At 39.7% G+C, this 17189-nt stretch overlaps 1 protein-coding gene across 10 annotated transcripts in view; it reads left to right on the forward strand.

Annotated features, from left to right (window-relative positions):
* Positions 1-17189, forward strand: part of VEPH1 (ventricular zone expressed PH domain containing 1) — a 254768-nt gene that overhangs the window by 100828 nt on the left and 136751 nt on the right. For 9 of the 10 annotated variants that reach the window (XR_006718589.1, XR_006718588.1, XM_045503154.1 and 6 more), the window contains one exon: positions 10716-10936. The exons of the other annotated variant lie outside the window; for it this stretch is intronic. Coding sequence is in view for 7 of the 9 variants with exons in the window: in XM_045503154.1 (XP_045359110.1) it covers positions 10716-10936 (221 nt within the window). In the remaining 2 variants the exon portion in view is untranslated. The remainder of the gene's footprint in view (positions 1-10715; positions 10937-17189) is intronic. 10 annotated transcript variants of the gene reach the window in all.

The following is a 17189-nucleotide window of genomic DNA, read 5'->3' on the forward strand; positions in this document are numbered from 1 at the left end:
TAAAATTAAAAAAAATTAAAAATCAGCTCAAAATTGGAGGATTATCTGCCTAACAGAGTCATTAACAATGTTTTAGTTTATTTATTCTCTACTTGATTCTACAAAAAAAGATTTCAAGCAGCTTGCCCTCTCAATGTTCTGTTAAAAAATTTATTGAATCTTAGCTTTTGATCCTTATAAACTAACAACACTTGATGCCTACTTACTCTGAAAGCATTTTGCTTATATTTTTATGCTAATTTTTAAGGCTAGAAGAGCGTATCTTTGGGTAATATAACTTTTAAAGAATAAAATGTATTAGTTGTACAGTTATTTTGGTTGGCATTTATAGATTACCGGATAGCTTGACCATCACTGCCTTGGCTACTTCAAGAGCAGTAATATTTTGTGGATTTGGAAATGTTAAAATAGTAAAATATTTTTACTTCAGACACAGGAAAATATTGAAAAAGACTGGGGAATAATTGCAAAGAGAAAAAGATCTATATAACTATAGATAATGAGCTAAAACTTGGCTCAAGTCACTAAGAAAATCTTAAGTTGTGTAGTAGTTTTACTTAATCATGTAACATTTTTAAAAAGGGAAATGGGTACCTGGGTGGCTCAGTCAGTTGAGTGGCTGACTCTTGATTTCAGCTCAGGTCATGATTCCAGGGCATGGGATTGAGCCCCACATTGGGCTCACCACAGAGCGTGGAGCCTGCTTAAGATTTGCTCTTTCTTCCTCTGCCCCTCTCCCCTACTCACTCGCTCTCTCTTTAAATAAATAAATAAATAAATAAATAAATAAATAAATAAATAAATAAGGAAACAGACTTTCTCAGTAAAATGTAGAGCATATTTCACTTCTAGGTAAACTTTTTTTGTATGTTACTAATACACTGGCCCATATACTGAGCTCATATTGGGGTTTTGGACCTTTCTAGAACTTCTAAGCCTTCTTGATTCACAAAATAAGTTAACTGGGGAAAATTAAGGGTATATAGCTTCTGAGACAACTTGTTTTTGTTTTTGTGATAATTCAAATATGCCTGCATTTGCATTTATAATTTTTTAAGTTTATTTATTTATTTTGAGGTGGGGAGGGGTAGAGGGTGGGAGAGAGAGAATCACAAGCAGGCTCCATGCTGTCAGTGCAGAGCCTGACGTGGGGCTCTATCCCAGGAACTGTGAGATCGTGACCTGAGCGAAAATGAAAAGTTGGATATTTAACCAACTGAGCCACCCAGGTACCCCTGCATTTATAATTTTTGACACTCAAGTAATAATAGCTAACATTAATTTAGTATTCCATGTGCCAGACATTATTCTGAATGCTTTGTTTTTAACTGAATCTTCACAGCCATTCGATGGGGCAGGTGCTCTTATTAACCTGTTTTATAAACTAAGCCATGGAGAGTTAAGTAACCTGCCCAAGCTCCATGACTGGCCATCACAGTGCCATGACAAACTCAGGAAGGAGCTTCTGAGCCCCCTTTTGTGACCACCACAATACCATCCACTCCTGCTTGGACAAATGAGGAATAGCTGTGAGGGCTTTACATGGTACTGTCACCTTTCTGTTCTCTGAGGGTGAGATTTTCTCTGTGAATATTTATCCAAAGGAAATCTTTCATATTTATTGACAATTTGAACAGCCAATAATCTTCCTATTTGCCTTGCTAGTCTCTTATTGTCATTTCTGTTTTACATGAAGGAAATAAAGCTTCTGGAAAGCCAAATACTTAACCAGTCCTTTTTTCAAGAGGAGATTTTAGGCAGTGGAACAATTTAGGTTGTTGCTAGTAGATATCTCAGAGGGAACTATAAGTCTCCAGGATGGGTCTGAGCAGCAGCTGGAATGAAGAAACTTAATACATTGCTCAGACCAGCTGAATCCAACAGAAAAGCAGTGCTAACAAGTCTCTTATGACTTGGACTCAGTCATTTTGGATTTTCTAAAAAGGGTGATTATAAACTCATCAGTCAATAGAATATTTGGAATTAAAAAAATTTTTAATGTTTATTTTTGAGAGAAAGAGAGAGGGAGAGAGACAGAGAGAGAGAACATGAGCAAGGGAGGGGCAGAGAGAGAGGGAGACACAGAATCCTAAGCAGGCTCCAGGCTCTGAGCTGTCAGCACATAGCCCAACGCAGGGCTTGAACTCATAAACTGTGAGATCATGACCTGAGCCGAAGTTGGAGGCTTAACTGACTGAGCCACCCAGGTGCCCCTAGAATATTTGGAATTTTATTTTAAAGGTTACTACTTCAAATTCTGAACAGAAAACAGGATAGAAGATATCAAAAATCTTCTAGCATAATAGGACAAAGAATCATATACCATCAGTAAGTGGCACTTTACCTGCTCCAAAGTGATTCCCATTGATTAAAAATTTTCCTCAAATATGAGTTACAATTCTCATGCAGAGAGGGCTCCATAATGCAGTATCCCAGACCAAAGGGATCCCCCTTTTTAAATGGCATTTTCTAACATGTTTTTTTTTCCTTTTATGTGGAGAACCAAGAAATAAAGAAAAAAAGGATTTCAGAATATGTCAATGTTACCCATATTTTCATCTTCTTCTATACATAACTGAGTTGTAAGAAAAAAGCAAACGGCTGTCCCAAGTCTTCAGTCTGCACATCCAAGCTGGGTCACATATACAAAATAATCTGTAATGGGGAGAATTAATATTTAATGAAAAACAAGAGTTCAAATGGATTTGAATGTGTAGTAACTTGTTACTGAGAGAAAATTTCAGTTAGTTTAAAGTCCCATGATGGAACATAGAAGGAAAGACAAACTGGTAGATGTGCTTGAGACCAAACTCCATCTGACCTCAGTAAAGGTGAACTTGCATTTCTCTGGACATGATGTCAATGGCTTATGGAAAGTCATGTCTTAACAATTTAGAGTGTCTTTCAACTCTGACCAACCAAGGTAAAAGCAGATATTTCCTTTTGTAGGAGATCCAGAAAGATTTGAAATAGATCAATAGATCCTTCTACTGACCTACCAACCCATATTCCATCCTTCCTTGCTTCCTGTCTTCTTTCCTTCTTCCTTCTTTCCTTCCTTCCTTTCTTCCTTCCTTCCTCCCTCCCTCCCTCCCTCCCTCCCTCCCCCCTCCCTTCCTTAATTCCTTTCTTCCATAAACTTCATTGATTTTGTATGTGTGAATTCACCCACCAATAACATGTGTTTGTAACCCCAGATCAATACCTTAGATGCTACTGAGATCATTCACAGACATGCACAGAGCAGCAAAAAATTTGAGTCACTTGACTCACAGGTTCCCAGTTGAGGTCGAACAAGGTACTGTTTTGTCTTCTTGTTTCAGCTCTCATACTATAAACAGGTGCCTTTTCTTTTCATAATCTATTTAGTGCTACATTTTACTCATTTTTGTGTGTTTTTTTTTTTTTTTTTGTTGGAAATTTGCTGTTTAAAGTGTCTCACAAGTATAGTGCTAAAGTGCTGTCTGGTGTTCCTATGTACAAGATAGCTTTGATGTGCATTATGGAGAAAATGTATGTGTTACAGTAAGCTTTGTCCAGGCATGAGTTACAGTGCTGTTGGCTGTGAGTTCAATTTAAAATGAATTAACAATATGTATTAAGATGTCTTTAACATGCATAAAACAAGGCTATGTCCTCATCAGTTGATGAAGATGTACGACCAGAGCTTGCAAGAGGCTAACCCTGTATTTTCCCTAGAGACAGTGCTTCTGTGTTTGCTAACTCAGTGTTCCCAGTGACTTTATAGAACATAACTACCATGAATAATGATAATTGACTGCATGTACATACACATACACACACACACACACACACACACACACACACACACATACACACAGGTATGTATAATGATATATCATTATATCACCAACAATGTGAACAAGAGTAGAATCCTCTGAGATGAAATAATTTCCCACCTTCTCACAGGCTGCAAAATAAGGTGACCAACTGTCTCAATTCACCCATTTACCCTTGATTGAGGGGTTTCCCCAGATGAGGGACTTTCAAGTGCTACAACTGGGAAAATTCCAGGACCAACTGGAAAGAATTAGCCTCCTACTCTAGAATTTCTCGAAGCCAAAGAATCGGGGTGGGGGTAAGGTCCATACAAACCCTTCAACTCTTGCTCTGCAGCTAGAAACCCCGCCATCATTAGGAAAGAGACTCCTAAAATAAATATACGCCAAGCTATTAAGCACCACTCGCCCCACTCATGCTTCTGAGGGTTCCTGAGAAAAACCTGAGGCCTCCCTGGCAAAGCTTCATTGAGAAAGCATTAACAATAAGTTCATTTGATTTACATTTCTATGGCCCTTGTATCTCGTTGGGTGTGTGGAGACTTCAGAGTTGAGCTGTGAAGAAGTAGAATGATTTGACCCCATAAAAAAGCAGATGCCCAAGAAATAAAATATTTTCATTCAGGCAGCTGAATATATTCTTTTCCATTAGTCTTTTGTACATTGATAAAGGATAAAGGAGAGAAAGTGTGGATTTTAGGATTTAATACATATTTCCTAAACCAGCAAATGCTCAACTTTCCAGAAATTTGTGACTCTATACAGACTAGTGAATCTCAACCCTGGCTGCACTTTAGAATTATTTGGGAGGTTTAAAAAAGTCCTGTGCCTGGACTCCCCCCATTACAATGAAATTAAAGAAGAATGGGTGGTGAGGATGTTACTGTGCATTAGAATTGTTTTAAAAGGATGATTCTAACGTGGAACCTGGGCTTCTCTGAGAAGCACTGTGAAGGAAGACAGTGTTGAGAATAGGTCTCAGGAAGCTTCCAGGTTCAGCAAAGAAAACACTATAATCAATTGGTAATGCCTATAGTGGGTGGAAGAGAGGAAAGGTTACAGCATGCAGGGCTGTACTAAACCATCTTTTCTAGTCCAGGCAAAGCAGAAAGGTTCTAACTCTGGAATCAGGCAGATCTTGATTCTCTCTTGGCTCTGCCATTACGACTCTCCTACCTGTGTAACCTGGGTCAAGTGATTAGCCCTCTTATCATCAGTATCCTTATCCTGATACCCATTTTGCAAGATTTGTTGTGAGGATTAAGTGAGGAAGCATAGGCCGAATACCTGGCATGCACATGCTTATTAATATAGGGAAAATATCATCATCATTACAGGCACACACACTTTCATTTTTGGCCACTTTCTGAGTTGCATTCTGTTATCCTGACAAAGAACAACAGCAGAGGGGCTTTATGAGGTAGGAGTAGTAGCAACTTTAAAAACAAAATGAATAACACTGATACAAATGAATGGTATGGCCAAGGCAATGTTGTAAGCACATGATCTAGTTCAGGGGTCAAGAAATTACTGCCTGTGGGCCAAATCCAACCATACCCCATTCATTCACTTCTTGTCTGTAGCTGTTTTCCCATGACAGAGATCGCATGACCCCTAAATCCAAAAATATTTACTATCAGATACTTTACAGAAAAAGTTTGCTGATCTTTGATTCTAGTACATCAATTCTCAGTGGGTTCATGGGTCCCCGAAACCCCCTTTCAGGAGATCTGTGAGGTCAAAGTTATTTTCACAGTAACACTCATACATCACTGACGTTTCTCACTGTGTGGACATTTGTGCTGGAAGGACAAAAGCAATGGTGGGTAAAACTGCTAATGCTTTAGCACCAATTGAGACAGTGCACTTCATGTTCTTCACCACCATACACTTGCAGGGAAACAAAACAAACAAAAAGCCGGTTTCACTTAACTCTGGGTTTCTTAGGTTTGGCACTATTGACATGGTGAGCCAGATGATTCTTGGTTGTAGGGGGCTGTCCCGTGCATTGCAGGATGTTTGGCAGCATCTCTGGCCTCCACCCACGACATTCTACCAGCCTTTCTTCTCATTTCCTGGCTGTGACAACCAAAAGTGTCGCCAGACATTTTTTTTAAATTCCTCAGTTTTAACTCAATATGTATGGTAATAAATGGCAAACATGAATAGACATAACTCAGATAAACAAAAAGTCTTTAGGGTCTTCTATGATTTTTGAGAGTAAAGAAGTTCCAAGACCACAAAGTTTGAGACCTGCTGCTCTATTTTGTATTCACAGAGTATTTATAATGTTTATGTTGCTAAGTCAAAAATAATGAAACAAGGGACACCTGGATGGCTCATTTGGTTGAGCTGCTCAGGTCGTAATCTCACAGTTCAAGCCCCACATCAGGCTCGGTGCTGACAACTCGGAGCCTGGAGACTGCTTCGTCTTCCTCTCTCTGTGCCTCCCCTGCTCAGGCTCTGTCTCTCTCTGTCTCTCAAAAATGAATAAATATTTTAAAAAATTTTAAAGAAAATAAAAAAAAAATAATGAAGTGAAAAGGACCATGCAACTGATGATGAACAAGATACAGAAACAAAAATTGGAAAAATATGTGTGTGGGTGGGTTTGAGTTTTTTGATGGGAGGGGTAGAGGGTATCGCCAGTGAGGACACAGCTTTAGAGACAGAGAAAGCATATGTGACCTTGAGCAAGTTAGTCTTTGTATTTGTGCTTCAGTTTCCTCCTTATAAAATGGCAGTGATCACAGTACTGACTTCAGAATATTAATGGGAGGATTACATGAATAAACACATAAAAAGTGTGTAGAATAGGCTTTGCACTTAGATGAAGTATACTCTGTGGGTCAGCTATTAGTATTATTATAATAAATAATTTGTCAGAAAGGACGAGGTCAGGCCTTCAATTAAGGCATACAGGTGTTGCTGACCTTACCGCCAGCAGAAAGACAAAGCAGAAAAAATGAAGTCACTGGCTCCCTAGAGACAAAATGTCATGGAGCCCAGAAAGAAATCAGAATCTCCTCACCCCCTTCTTACCCTAACACCACACTTTCTAGTCCAAAATCACATCTGTTACCCCTGTAAGGTACATGAACATCCTCCAAGGTTTCAAAACAAACGATGTGAGGTTGGCTTGGTTTCATATGTTAGTTCCAGAGCAGTTATAATTTTTCTTGTTCCTGCATTGTGATTAATTTTCCCTTCAGCTCAATTTGGCTGCCAGAAGATCGTCCAGAATTGTGTTGATTTCAGCAAATACCCACATAGTCACTTTCACCTTTGGGAAGACACATGCTTTAAAGCAAGTGCTTGCTAATTTTCATAGTGAGAAAAATCCTTAATAAAACTATAGGGACACTTGGATAAGCAAATGAAATTTGCAGCATGATTTTAAAAAAATGCTGAAGAAGAATCTGATTCTGAAAATGAGGAAGCTACCTCAAATGTGAAATTATGTTCTCAGTAGTAAAGTGACCCATCTCCTGTGTTCTCCTGTCTTCCTACCTTCCTGTTTCATGCAGGACAAGTTTTATTGTCATTGTTTACTATGGCTATTGAGAATGTTGGGTTAGATTCTAAAACCTAGTTGAATCCAAATGTCACCTTTTCTGTGAGATCTGACGACCCTACACTATTTAACATTGACTTCCCTCCCTGCACCTCCCCGTCTTGCTTCATTTTTCTGTAAGGCATATTTCTTCATCCAGTACATTACATATTTTACACACATATTTTTTTATTGTCTGCTTGACTCATTGATGGCAGAGGTTTTTATCCTTTTCCTTGAATAATGTGTTCCTAGCTTCTGAAAGAGAGCCTGGCACGTGGTAAGTACCCCCACATTAAACTTTTGCCTTTATTTATTTATTTATTTATTTATTTATTCATTCATTCATTTATTTTTATTTTGAGAGAAAGAGAGTGCACGCACGCCCCCATGTGAGCGTGTGGGGTTAGAGAGACGAGGCAGAGAGAGAATCTGAAGCAGGCTCTGTGCTCTCAGTGTGGAGCCCAACACAGGGCTTGATCCCATGAACCATGAAATCATGACCTTAGCTGAAATCAAAAGTCAGATGCTTAACCAACTGAGCCACCCAGGCACCCCTCAGCTTTTGCCTCTAAACAGGAAATGGAAAATGTCCCTGTGATGTATTGCATACTGTGAATTCACATATAGAGACCTTGCATGAATGACAGCGTCTATGTTTTGCAAAAAACCTATTTGACTCAAGAGCACTTAAGTGTCATTCTGCAACCTGGCAATTGTATGAGCCAAAGTATAAAATAGGCTGTTAGGAACTTGTTCCAATGGTCTCTATTTTTTAGTCATCTAATATTCTTATCCTTTAATGAATAAATGTCTCTTCAGTTAGCTGTCCAGGTCATGAAATATGAGCCTCTACCCCCACACCCAGACAGAGCACTGTGATTTAGTGGTTGCTAACAAATGATTATTAAGGGATTGATTGGCAGATGTACTCCACATCCCCAAGAGATATGTTCCACTGCAGTTGTACATGCAGTCTTTGAAAATCAAGTTAAGTAGTAAGGACTAGGGAACTTCACTACTTAAATCTGTTCTATAATAAATATTTCTTGTAAAGCACAAAATTCCTTTGCAACTACATATTTTATTTGTAAAGTCATATTTTGGCATACAAGGTTTGCTTAAATTAGTGAATCAAGACTTATACTCTGGGTGTAGACTCTACAGGCTCAGTTCTGTGCCAGGCTGATGATTGATGTTGAGAAATAGCCCCTTTAGGAGACCTGACTCGGGTATGTAACCATTAGTGAATTATAATTGGAAGGAGGGATTGCAAGTCTCTCAAAGGCAGAGTCTACCTCTTATTCACCTTTGTCATCTATAATCTAGCACAAGCATATTTTAGGCATGCAATACCTATCTGGTGATTGAATAAAAGCATGAATACATAATTGATCAAATGTAATCAGGTACTAACAAGATTTTTAAAAAGTCTATAATGCAGTGAAAATTCAGACAGAAGAGGTCACTAGGAATGGCTGCATGGAGGAGATAGGACAGAAGTTACATCTGGAAAGAAATTAAGGTTTCAAGTGCAAGAACAAAGGGTAAAAGGGAATGCCTAGCTAGAAAAGTAATTTAAACCTGTACACCTATCAGTCTAAAGGATATTGAACATCAACTTCCAGCATATATTTATTTATAATTACATGTATATTCTGCTGCATTAACATAATGAATAGTTTTTAAATACATTTTAAAACTGGACTTTTAAAGAGGAATTAAAGATGAAATAAGTCATGTTTTAAATTATCTTTATTTATTGTGTATCATTATTTATATTGGGTATAAATGTACAGTTCAAACAACTCCCTTGATAATTTTGAATTTTTTTGGCTAACTTCCAGCTGTGTTGGATTAAATCATGGTGTCTCATGGCTCATGTGAAGATATAGGAGACCTATCGGCAAAGATATTTACTTGTTACTCACCCATCCCTGAATTCATGTGATCCTTCATCTTCCGTTTCCCTGAAGGAACCTAGTTCAGTTACTTGAGAGCATTAACTTGATTAAACGTAGATAATATAATCTGCTCACTAGACCAGTAACCTAGAATCCATAACATGTTGAAAGATGCTTAAAATGAACAAATGAGTGAGACTAACCTGTGGAGAGGATGGAAACCTTACACACCGGTGTGATACCTGGCATTGTCTGATAGAAGGATGGATCAGGGGTGCCATTGACCAGCCTCTTCCTTGCAGGCAGTTACTGAGTCACAGACATGGAGACTGGAGGACACAAAGTTGGGAAGAGTAGATGGATAGGGCTAGATTTTTAATGGTAGTTGAGAGGTTTTGACCTGATGAGATAGGCAAATGCGATTATTCATGTATTTTTAAGAAAAGAATAATGGGGAAAAAAAGTTTTATTTTTAAAAAGTTTGTCCTGAAAATAAGGAAAAAATTAAAATCTCAAGCCAGTTCAGAGGCATTGTGAATGAGACATTATTTAGCTCTAGCTAGCTCTCTCAACTCCCCCCATAGAATTGTCATCTGCTGGTCATGGGACTGTAATTTTCCTTTAAAATATAGGTTTTTGTTTTTCACTGTTCTTCTGTTCCCCTTTAGCTTCACTTGATGTATAGTTGACTAGTACAATTGTAAGATATTTAAAAGGTACAATGTGATTATTTGATATACATATTCATTATGAAGATGTTTCCCCCACATTGAGTTAACTGACACATCCATCACCACACATATTTACCTTTTTTGGAGAAAGGGGTGAGAACATTTAAGTTCTATTTTCAGCAAATTTCAATTATACAATATAGTATTATCAATTATAGTCACCATGTTATATGTTAGATCCTTGGACCTTATTCAACTTATAGCCAAAAGTAAGTTTGTACCCTTTGAACAACCTCTCACTATTACTCCCACCCACTCCAGTCCCTGTTTCTATGAGTTCAACTTTTTTTTTTTAGTTCCCACATATAGGTGATACCACATGGGATTTGTCTTTCTCTGTCTGGCTTATTTCACTTAGCATTATGCCCTTCATGTTCATCCATGTTGTTGCAAATGGCAGAACTTCCTTCTTTTTTATGACATGATTATGGATGAAATTCCGTTGTGTATGTATACCACATTTTCTTTATCCATTCATCCTTTTATGGACACATAGGTGGTTTCCATGTCTTGGCTATTATGAACAATGCTACTCTAAACATGGGAGTACAGAAATCTCTTTGGGATAATGATTTTGTTTCCTTTGGATAAATACCCAGAAGTGGGATTGCTGGACATATGATAGTTATATTTTTCATTTCTTGAGGAGCCTCCATGCTGTTTTCCACTGTGGCTACACCAGTTTGCATTCCCAACAGCATACACTGGTCTTCATTGTTCTTGGCAGGAGAGAGCCAGGAGCTGCCTGCCATTCCTGGTGAGTCAGCTGGCCAACATGGAACATTCGTTTCATCATATTCTCCTGCTGGAGATTAAGAGCATCACTGATGCTTTCTCCTCCATCCTGGGCCCTCAGAGCAGAGATATCTTCCGCATGAGCAACAGCTTCACTGCCATTGCCAAGCTTCTTACCCAACAACTGGAAACTACCAAGGCCAGAAGCAGCAGGTGAGCAGGAGGTCCTTTGTACCTGAGGGATATGTCATAAACCCATGGAAGCGTAGCACAGGCAGTAACAGTTTCTTTTGTAGGCATTCAACTTCCCAAAGAAAACCAAACCCACTAACGATCTCAATGCAGAGTAACTTCTGAATAAATTATGGCATTTGCCAGAATTTTTTTTAAATTTTTTTTTTTTTCAACGTTTATTTATTTTTGGGACAGAGAGAGACAGAGCATGAACGGGGGAGGGGCAGAGAGAAAGGGAGACACAGAATCGGAAACAGGCTCCAGGCTCTGAGCCATCAGCCCAGAGCCTGACGCGGGGCTCGAACTCCCGGACCGCGAGATCGTGACCTGGCTGAAGTCGGACGCTTAACCGACTGCGCCACCCAGGTGCCCCTGCCAGAATTTTTTTTAATTTGTGAAAACCAGAATGTAACAAAGGATTTTCTAGAAAGTGAACAAAATATGACAAAGGAATAAGAATGTAGTACAAATAATGATATTTATAACACTCACTTATGTAGTCATCAAGTGTTTAGCAATTGCTTACTCTGTACCAGGAACTCTGTTAGAAGCTAGACATATATAGAGAGATAAAATATATTCCTTGTACCCAAAGAAAGCTCACTTTCTTTTTTTAAAAAAACTTTTTAATGTTTATTTATTTTTGAGAGAGAGAGGGCAGAGGAGGGGCAGAGAGAGAGGGAGACACAGAATCCAAAGCAGGCCCCAGGCTCTGAGCTGTCAGCACAGAGCCCAATGAGGGGCTCGAACTCATGAGCCATGAGATCATGACCTGAGCCGAAGTCGGACGCTTAACCAACTGAGCCACTGAGGCACCCCTAAAAACCTCACTTTCTAATAGGGGAGATAAATATTTAAGTGGCTAAGAGAATAGTGGGAAGGTTATGCTTAATCAAGATGCAGCCAAGGAATCTGGGGACCATAGAGATAGGGATATCTACTTCTGTATGGAATGAAGAGGAATAGGAAACTGAGATCAGGGAAGGCTTCCCAGAAGAGATGATATTTTGAGCCAAGTCCTAAAAGATGACCAGATTGCACCAAGCAATCTTCTGGGCAGCATGTGAAAGAGCACACACTTTCTAGAAACATAAGCCATTTTGTATTGCTCGGGTGTGTGTTAGAAGGTAATGTGAGTGACGTGGTAAGCAGGGACCAGATGATGTTGGGTCTGACCCCTTCCTAAGGAGTTTGAATATTACTCAGTAGGCTAATGAAGAATCATTGTGGAGGTTTGTACATGGCAGGATATTATCAAAATCCATGTTTGAGGAAGCTTACTATGATTCCAGTGAAGAGAATGTCTCAGAAGAGGCAGACTGAAGTCAAGTCCAGTGAGGGAAGGACAGAAGAGTGTCTCTGGGTATTGGCCATAAGGAAATTATTAAAGATTCTGAAGAGTGAGCTGCCAGTGGTATGGCTGGGCAGAAAACAATACCTGGGGTTGAAAGGAGAGAGTGAATACAATGCATCAAACTGGCCCTTTCAAGAGGTTTGTGGGGAAAAAAATAAAGATCATGCGAGACTGAGGAAGAGGTTTTATTTTATCTTGCTATACTTTGAACACGGATGTCTTAGAGGTTAAAAAAATTTTCAAATATGTACTCTCATTTGATACTCATGACCACCCCCACAAGGCAGATATTATTCCTATTTTACAGAAGAAGAAACAGAGGTTTACTGGTGAGTTAAATGTCTTCCCAGGGTTACCCAGTGAGTAGGTGATAGAGGATGGACTCAAACCTTAGCTTCACACTTCAGATCCTATACACTGGAAGGTATTCAGTTCTAGAGAAGGGACAGGGCTAATTTGAGACTAGTGTCAACTTTTGTGACTTTTTGGGGGTATCAAATGATGCATACCATTTCTAGTATGAAATAAGGATTCCCAAAACAAAAGAAGGCATCTTGACAAAATAGTGAGCATTTAATCATGAGGGTCCACTTTATGTCCAGCCTGGCACAAAGTCTGGAGGTTCCAAGAGATATAAGACACCATCCCTGCCCTCAAGAGGTCTGTAGACAGGTATGCAAAGAGGTTCTGGTAGAAGTGCATACAACAGACTGTGGAGCATGAGAGATATCTTGTCTAACAGCCAGGAAATTACAGAATGTTTTACAGAGAAGGTCAAATTTAAGTTCATACCATATTTATTGAGTAGCTTCATGGGCCAGGCATTTCTCTAGATACCAGATTAAGTCGCACAGGATGAATGAGAGTTTCTCAGACAAGGGTAGAAAGGTTACTCCAAATACAGAAAAGAGCATGTGCAAAGATACACGGGCTTAAGAGTGTGTGACCCAAAGTAAGGAAAAGTAATTGGTTCATTGTGGTTGAAGCAAGTACATCAGGGTAGGGTGGGAGAGTAAGCTGAAATGTTAGGTCAGAGGCAGATTATCAGAGGCTTTACACACTGTGTCGGGAAGTGAGGCGCTCATCCCTTAAGCAGTATGGAGGCTTGGAATGATTTTTATCCCGGGAGTGATCACAGCTCCTAACAGAGTAATTAGCAGATGGTAGGCCCTTTTAAATGTTTCTTCACTGAAGGACTTGGTAAATGAGGAAGTGGCTCAAGATGTGGAGCACTGAATGGGTTTGGCTGGAGCAGCAGGAGAGTGACCAGGATGCTATCGTTGGAGCCCGAACAACAGGCTCTTTCAACTAAAGAGCCTGGACTAAATCATTAATGGAGGACCTAAGAAGTCAGGGCAAATCATTATAGTGAGGAGAGCACAGAATTATGAGGAATCGATTACCAGTAGGAAGGTAGGATGAGGAGAAGAGGGGGAGAGTAGATAAAACCCAGAGATACATAGTTTGAGTGACTGCATACATATGGAAGATGATGTTAATAACCATGAAAAGAGGAGCAGGAGGGGAGCCCAAATGGCAGGCTCTTTTAGCCCCCTAAAGCCCACGGAGATATTATGTGGCCAATAGGGTCATCAAAGTCAACAATAGCTATTCATCCAAAGAAGACTAATTGCAAGTTCCCTTTTCTCTCAACACCATAGTTTTGATCTGTTGTTGCCTGGCTCAATATATAAATGCTTGTGAACCAGGGTTTCTAATTTTGGTTCTATCGAAATTTGAGCTAATTAATCCTTGGTTATGGGGCTGTCCTGTGCATTATAGAATAGTTGTCAGCACCCCTGGACTCTGTCCACTAGATGCTGGTAGCAGTCCTCCCCCTAAGTTGTGGCACCAAAAATGTATCCAGACATTGCTAAATGTCCCCTGAGAGGCAAAAATCGCTTCCAGTTGAGAACTACCACTATATACATATTCGATTCAAAACAATAGCATTTTAACAGACTCACGACCTGCCTAGCAACAGCCTAAACACAGCGGTATCCAAAAAATCCAAGGCCTGCATCACAAAGTGATGATTTGTCATTTGTATGCAAGCACAAAGTCACTGTTGGCCAATTTTCATGATGTGGTTTTAGAAATTTAGTTGACAGCCTCTACAGCAGGTGTTTGGAGGAGCCATTTTGTATTTTGTGCACAGCCAGCCTGCTTATTTCTTCTTCCAGTGATGAGTGACATGTGTATCAGATGTGAAAGCTTAGGCACACATTCTGGCCAGTGTTCTATGTGTTCTCTATTGCCTCTACAAATGCAAAGCTGCACGAGGCCAGTTGGCATCCGTGAGTATATATTGAAAAATATTTACATAAAGGAAAAACACGTTACACAAGAGTATTACATTGGGTACTCTAACAAGAAAATTGACCCTTAATAAATAGGCCCAATCTCGGATGCCTAGGTGGCTCAGTGAGTTAAGCATCCAAATTTTGATTTAGGCTCAGGTCATGATCTCACAGTTCATGAGTTCAAGCCCCATGTCAGGCTCTGCTCTGTGTCAGTGTGGAAGCTGCTTGGAATTCTCTCTCCCTCTCTCTCTGCCCCTACCCCACTTGTTCGTTCTCTCTTTCTCTCTCTCTCTCAAAAATAAATAAAACTTAAAATAAATAAATAGACCCAATCCAATTAGCGATAAACACATTCCCCATGAAAAGAAGAATTTAGGAGATATGTACAGAGGAGGAAAATTATAAGGTTTTACTATTAAAATATGAATCTGTATGTATGAGAATGCATTTCTATTTCTCCTCCTTTTGTTATTTTTCTGGAGAAAAAAAACACAAAGAGAAAAATTAAATGTGACGAGATCAAAACATCACCACTCACCTCCACCCTCAGTACTTCAGCCTTTCTCAATTCAAAATATTCACTCTGCCCATGTTCAACACTCACTGTCAGTCTTCCACTCGACTGTAATTATTCAGTGGGAACCTCAAAACACTGGTGTGGACAGCCAGCCTTCTGTATCAGCTGCTCATCCTCTCTGGGATGGTTGCTAAGGCTTCTCTCTGAACATCTTTTCCCTGAATAGACTTCATTGTGACCACTTAGCTTCAGTAATTTTAATCTGTGTCCCCCACAGAAGAAAGGTCTATACTTTTGTCTAAAGTACCCAACAAAGTCTGATCTTTACAATTAAAGGGGAAATGAATAAGTGAAGAGAGTTTGAAAGAAAATTAAAGATGATAAAATTCAAAACAGATGTCATCTAATTCACAAATCTGACACATCGCCCAGCAGGCCAGATTTTAGACTTCAGGCCAAAAATACAAGATTATCAAAAGAAAAACAATTAGCATCCTAGAGAGAATAAAAACCTGAAGTAGGCACCTTCTTTGTGCCAAATCATTCTGAATTAATTGGGTGAGTTTTATTAGATGCACCAGGTAACATACTTGCACTTTTTTTGTTCCTATGTTTTAAAAAGAATGTCTATATCTAAACAATAAACCAATAGGAGCTAAATAACAGGACAGCCAAGCAAAACATTTAGAATTTGAATCTAATTCTGGAGGAGCAGAAAGAGGTAAGAGCAATTGTGGATTAAAAAGGAAGATGTCAAGATAAGGGAAAAGATCTATACCTTTCGAAATTGTGGGAGCCCTAAATCGCCTTCTGGGAAGCCACTAACCATTGAACCATATGCCATTCAGGACCAGGGGAATCTAGGGAAGGAGAGGGTGAGCTTCTGGCAACTGTGTGCTGGCTGAGCATTCAAGTGGTCCTTTGACTAGAAGACATCTTTGCCCCGTGCATGTGATTCCAGGGAGGCTGCTCTAATCAGGCACCATCAGATTTGGGGACAGTTTGTCCCAGGTGGTCTTAGTAGATATGTAGGCTCAGGCCCCAGTTGGTGATAGAAACTTTGAGGGGTGGAAATTGTGAAAAGAAATCAGGGATAGGGGGTCAAATAGGAGAAATGAGAAAAGACAGGGAGAAAGGGTAGCAACGAGAAAAGGCCCAGGGGAATCTAGGGAAGGAGAGGGTGAGCTTCTGGCAACTGTGTGCTGGCTGAGCATTCAAGTGGTCCTTTGACTAGAAGACATCTTTGCCCCGTGCATGTGATTCCAGGGAGGCTGCTCTAATCAGGCACCATCAGATTTGGGGACAGTTTGTCCCAGGTGGTCTTAGTAGATATGTAGGCTCAGGCCCCAGTTGGTGATAGAAACTTTGAGGGGTGGAAATTGTGAAAAGAAATCAGGGATAGGGGGTCAAATAGGAGAAATGAGAAAAGACAGGGAGAAAGGGTAGCAACGAGAAAAGGCCCAGGGAAAAGCAGAGGACAAGGAGGGAGGGCATCTGAACACAGCCCAAGTCCCAGGGTTAGGTGGGGTGCGTGTGTGTCAGGGGGTTTCCAATTCCCTCAGATCCAGCTTTCAAACCCTAGCCAAAGCCATCAAGTCATGGGGAGAAAAAGTTGCTTATAAGAAAAGTTTTAACACAAAGCATGTGGTTAAAGCTTTCCCAAACATCTCTGGCTTGGTTAAGTGGGTGGTAAGTTCTTTTGTTGTTTTGGTGATAATGGTGGTAGTTGTGGTAAAATTTTGTGTTTATTCTTTGTTTTTAAGAATCAAGCTTGGCGAGGTGGGGGAAAGGAGAATGAAAGGAGAATGAAAGTCAAAACTAAATGGGTGGGTGTAAATCTGATTTGGGATAAATGGAAAGAGATGGCACAATGGAGGGAAGGTAATAAAACAACAGTATGTTGGGGAGAATGAAGGGAAAACAGATTATGTTTATAAGAGAATGACTCCAGGAAATCTGTCCTCCTTGGAGTTGCCCCAGAGTTTTGCTTTATCCTAAATTTCATGCAATAAACATCAAAGAAATGGATTACATGCGAGAACCAGGGATTTGAGTCAG

Source organism: Leopardus geoffroyi, chromosome C2 (assembly GCF_018350155.1).
Source record: "Leopardus geoffroyi isolate Oge1 chromosome C2, O.geoffroyi_Oge1_pat1.0, whole genome shotgun sequence".
Taxonomy (NCBI): domain Eukaryota; kingdom Metazoa; phylum Chordata; class Mammalia; order Carnivora; family Felidae; genus Leopardus; species Leopardus geoffroyi.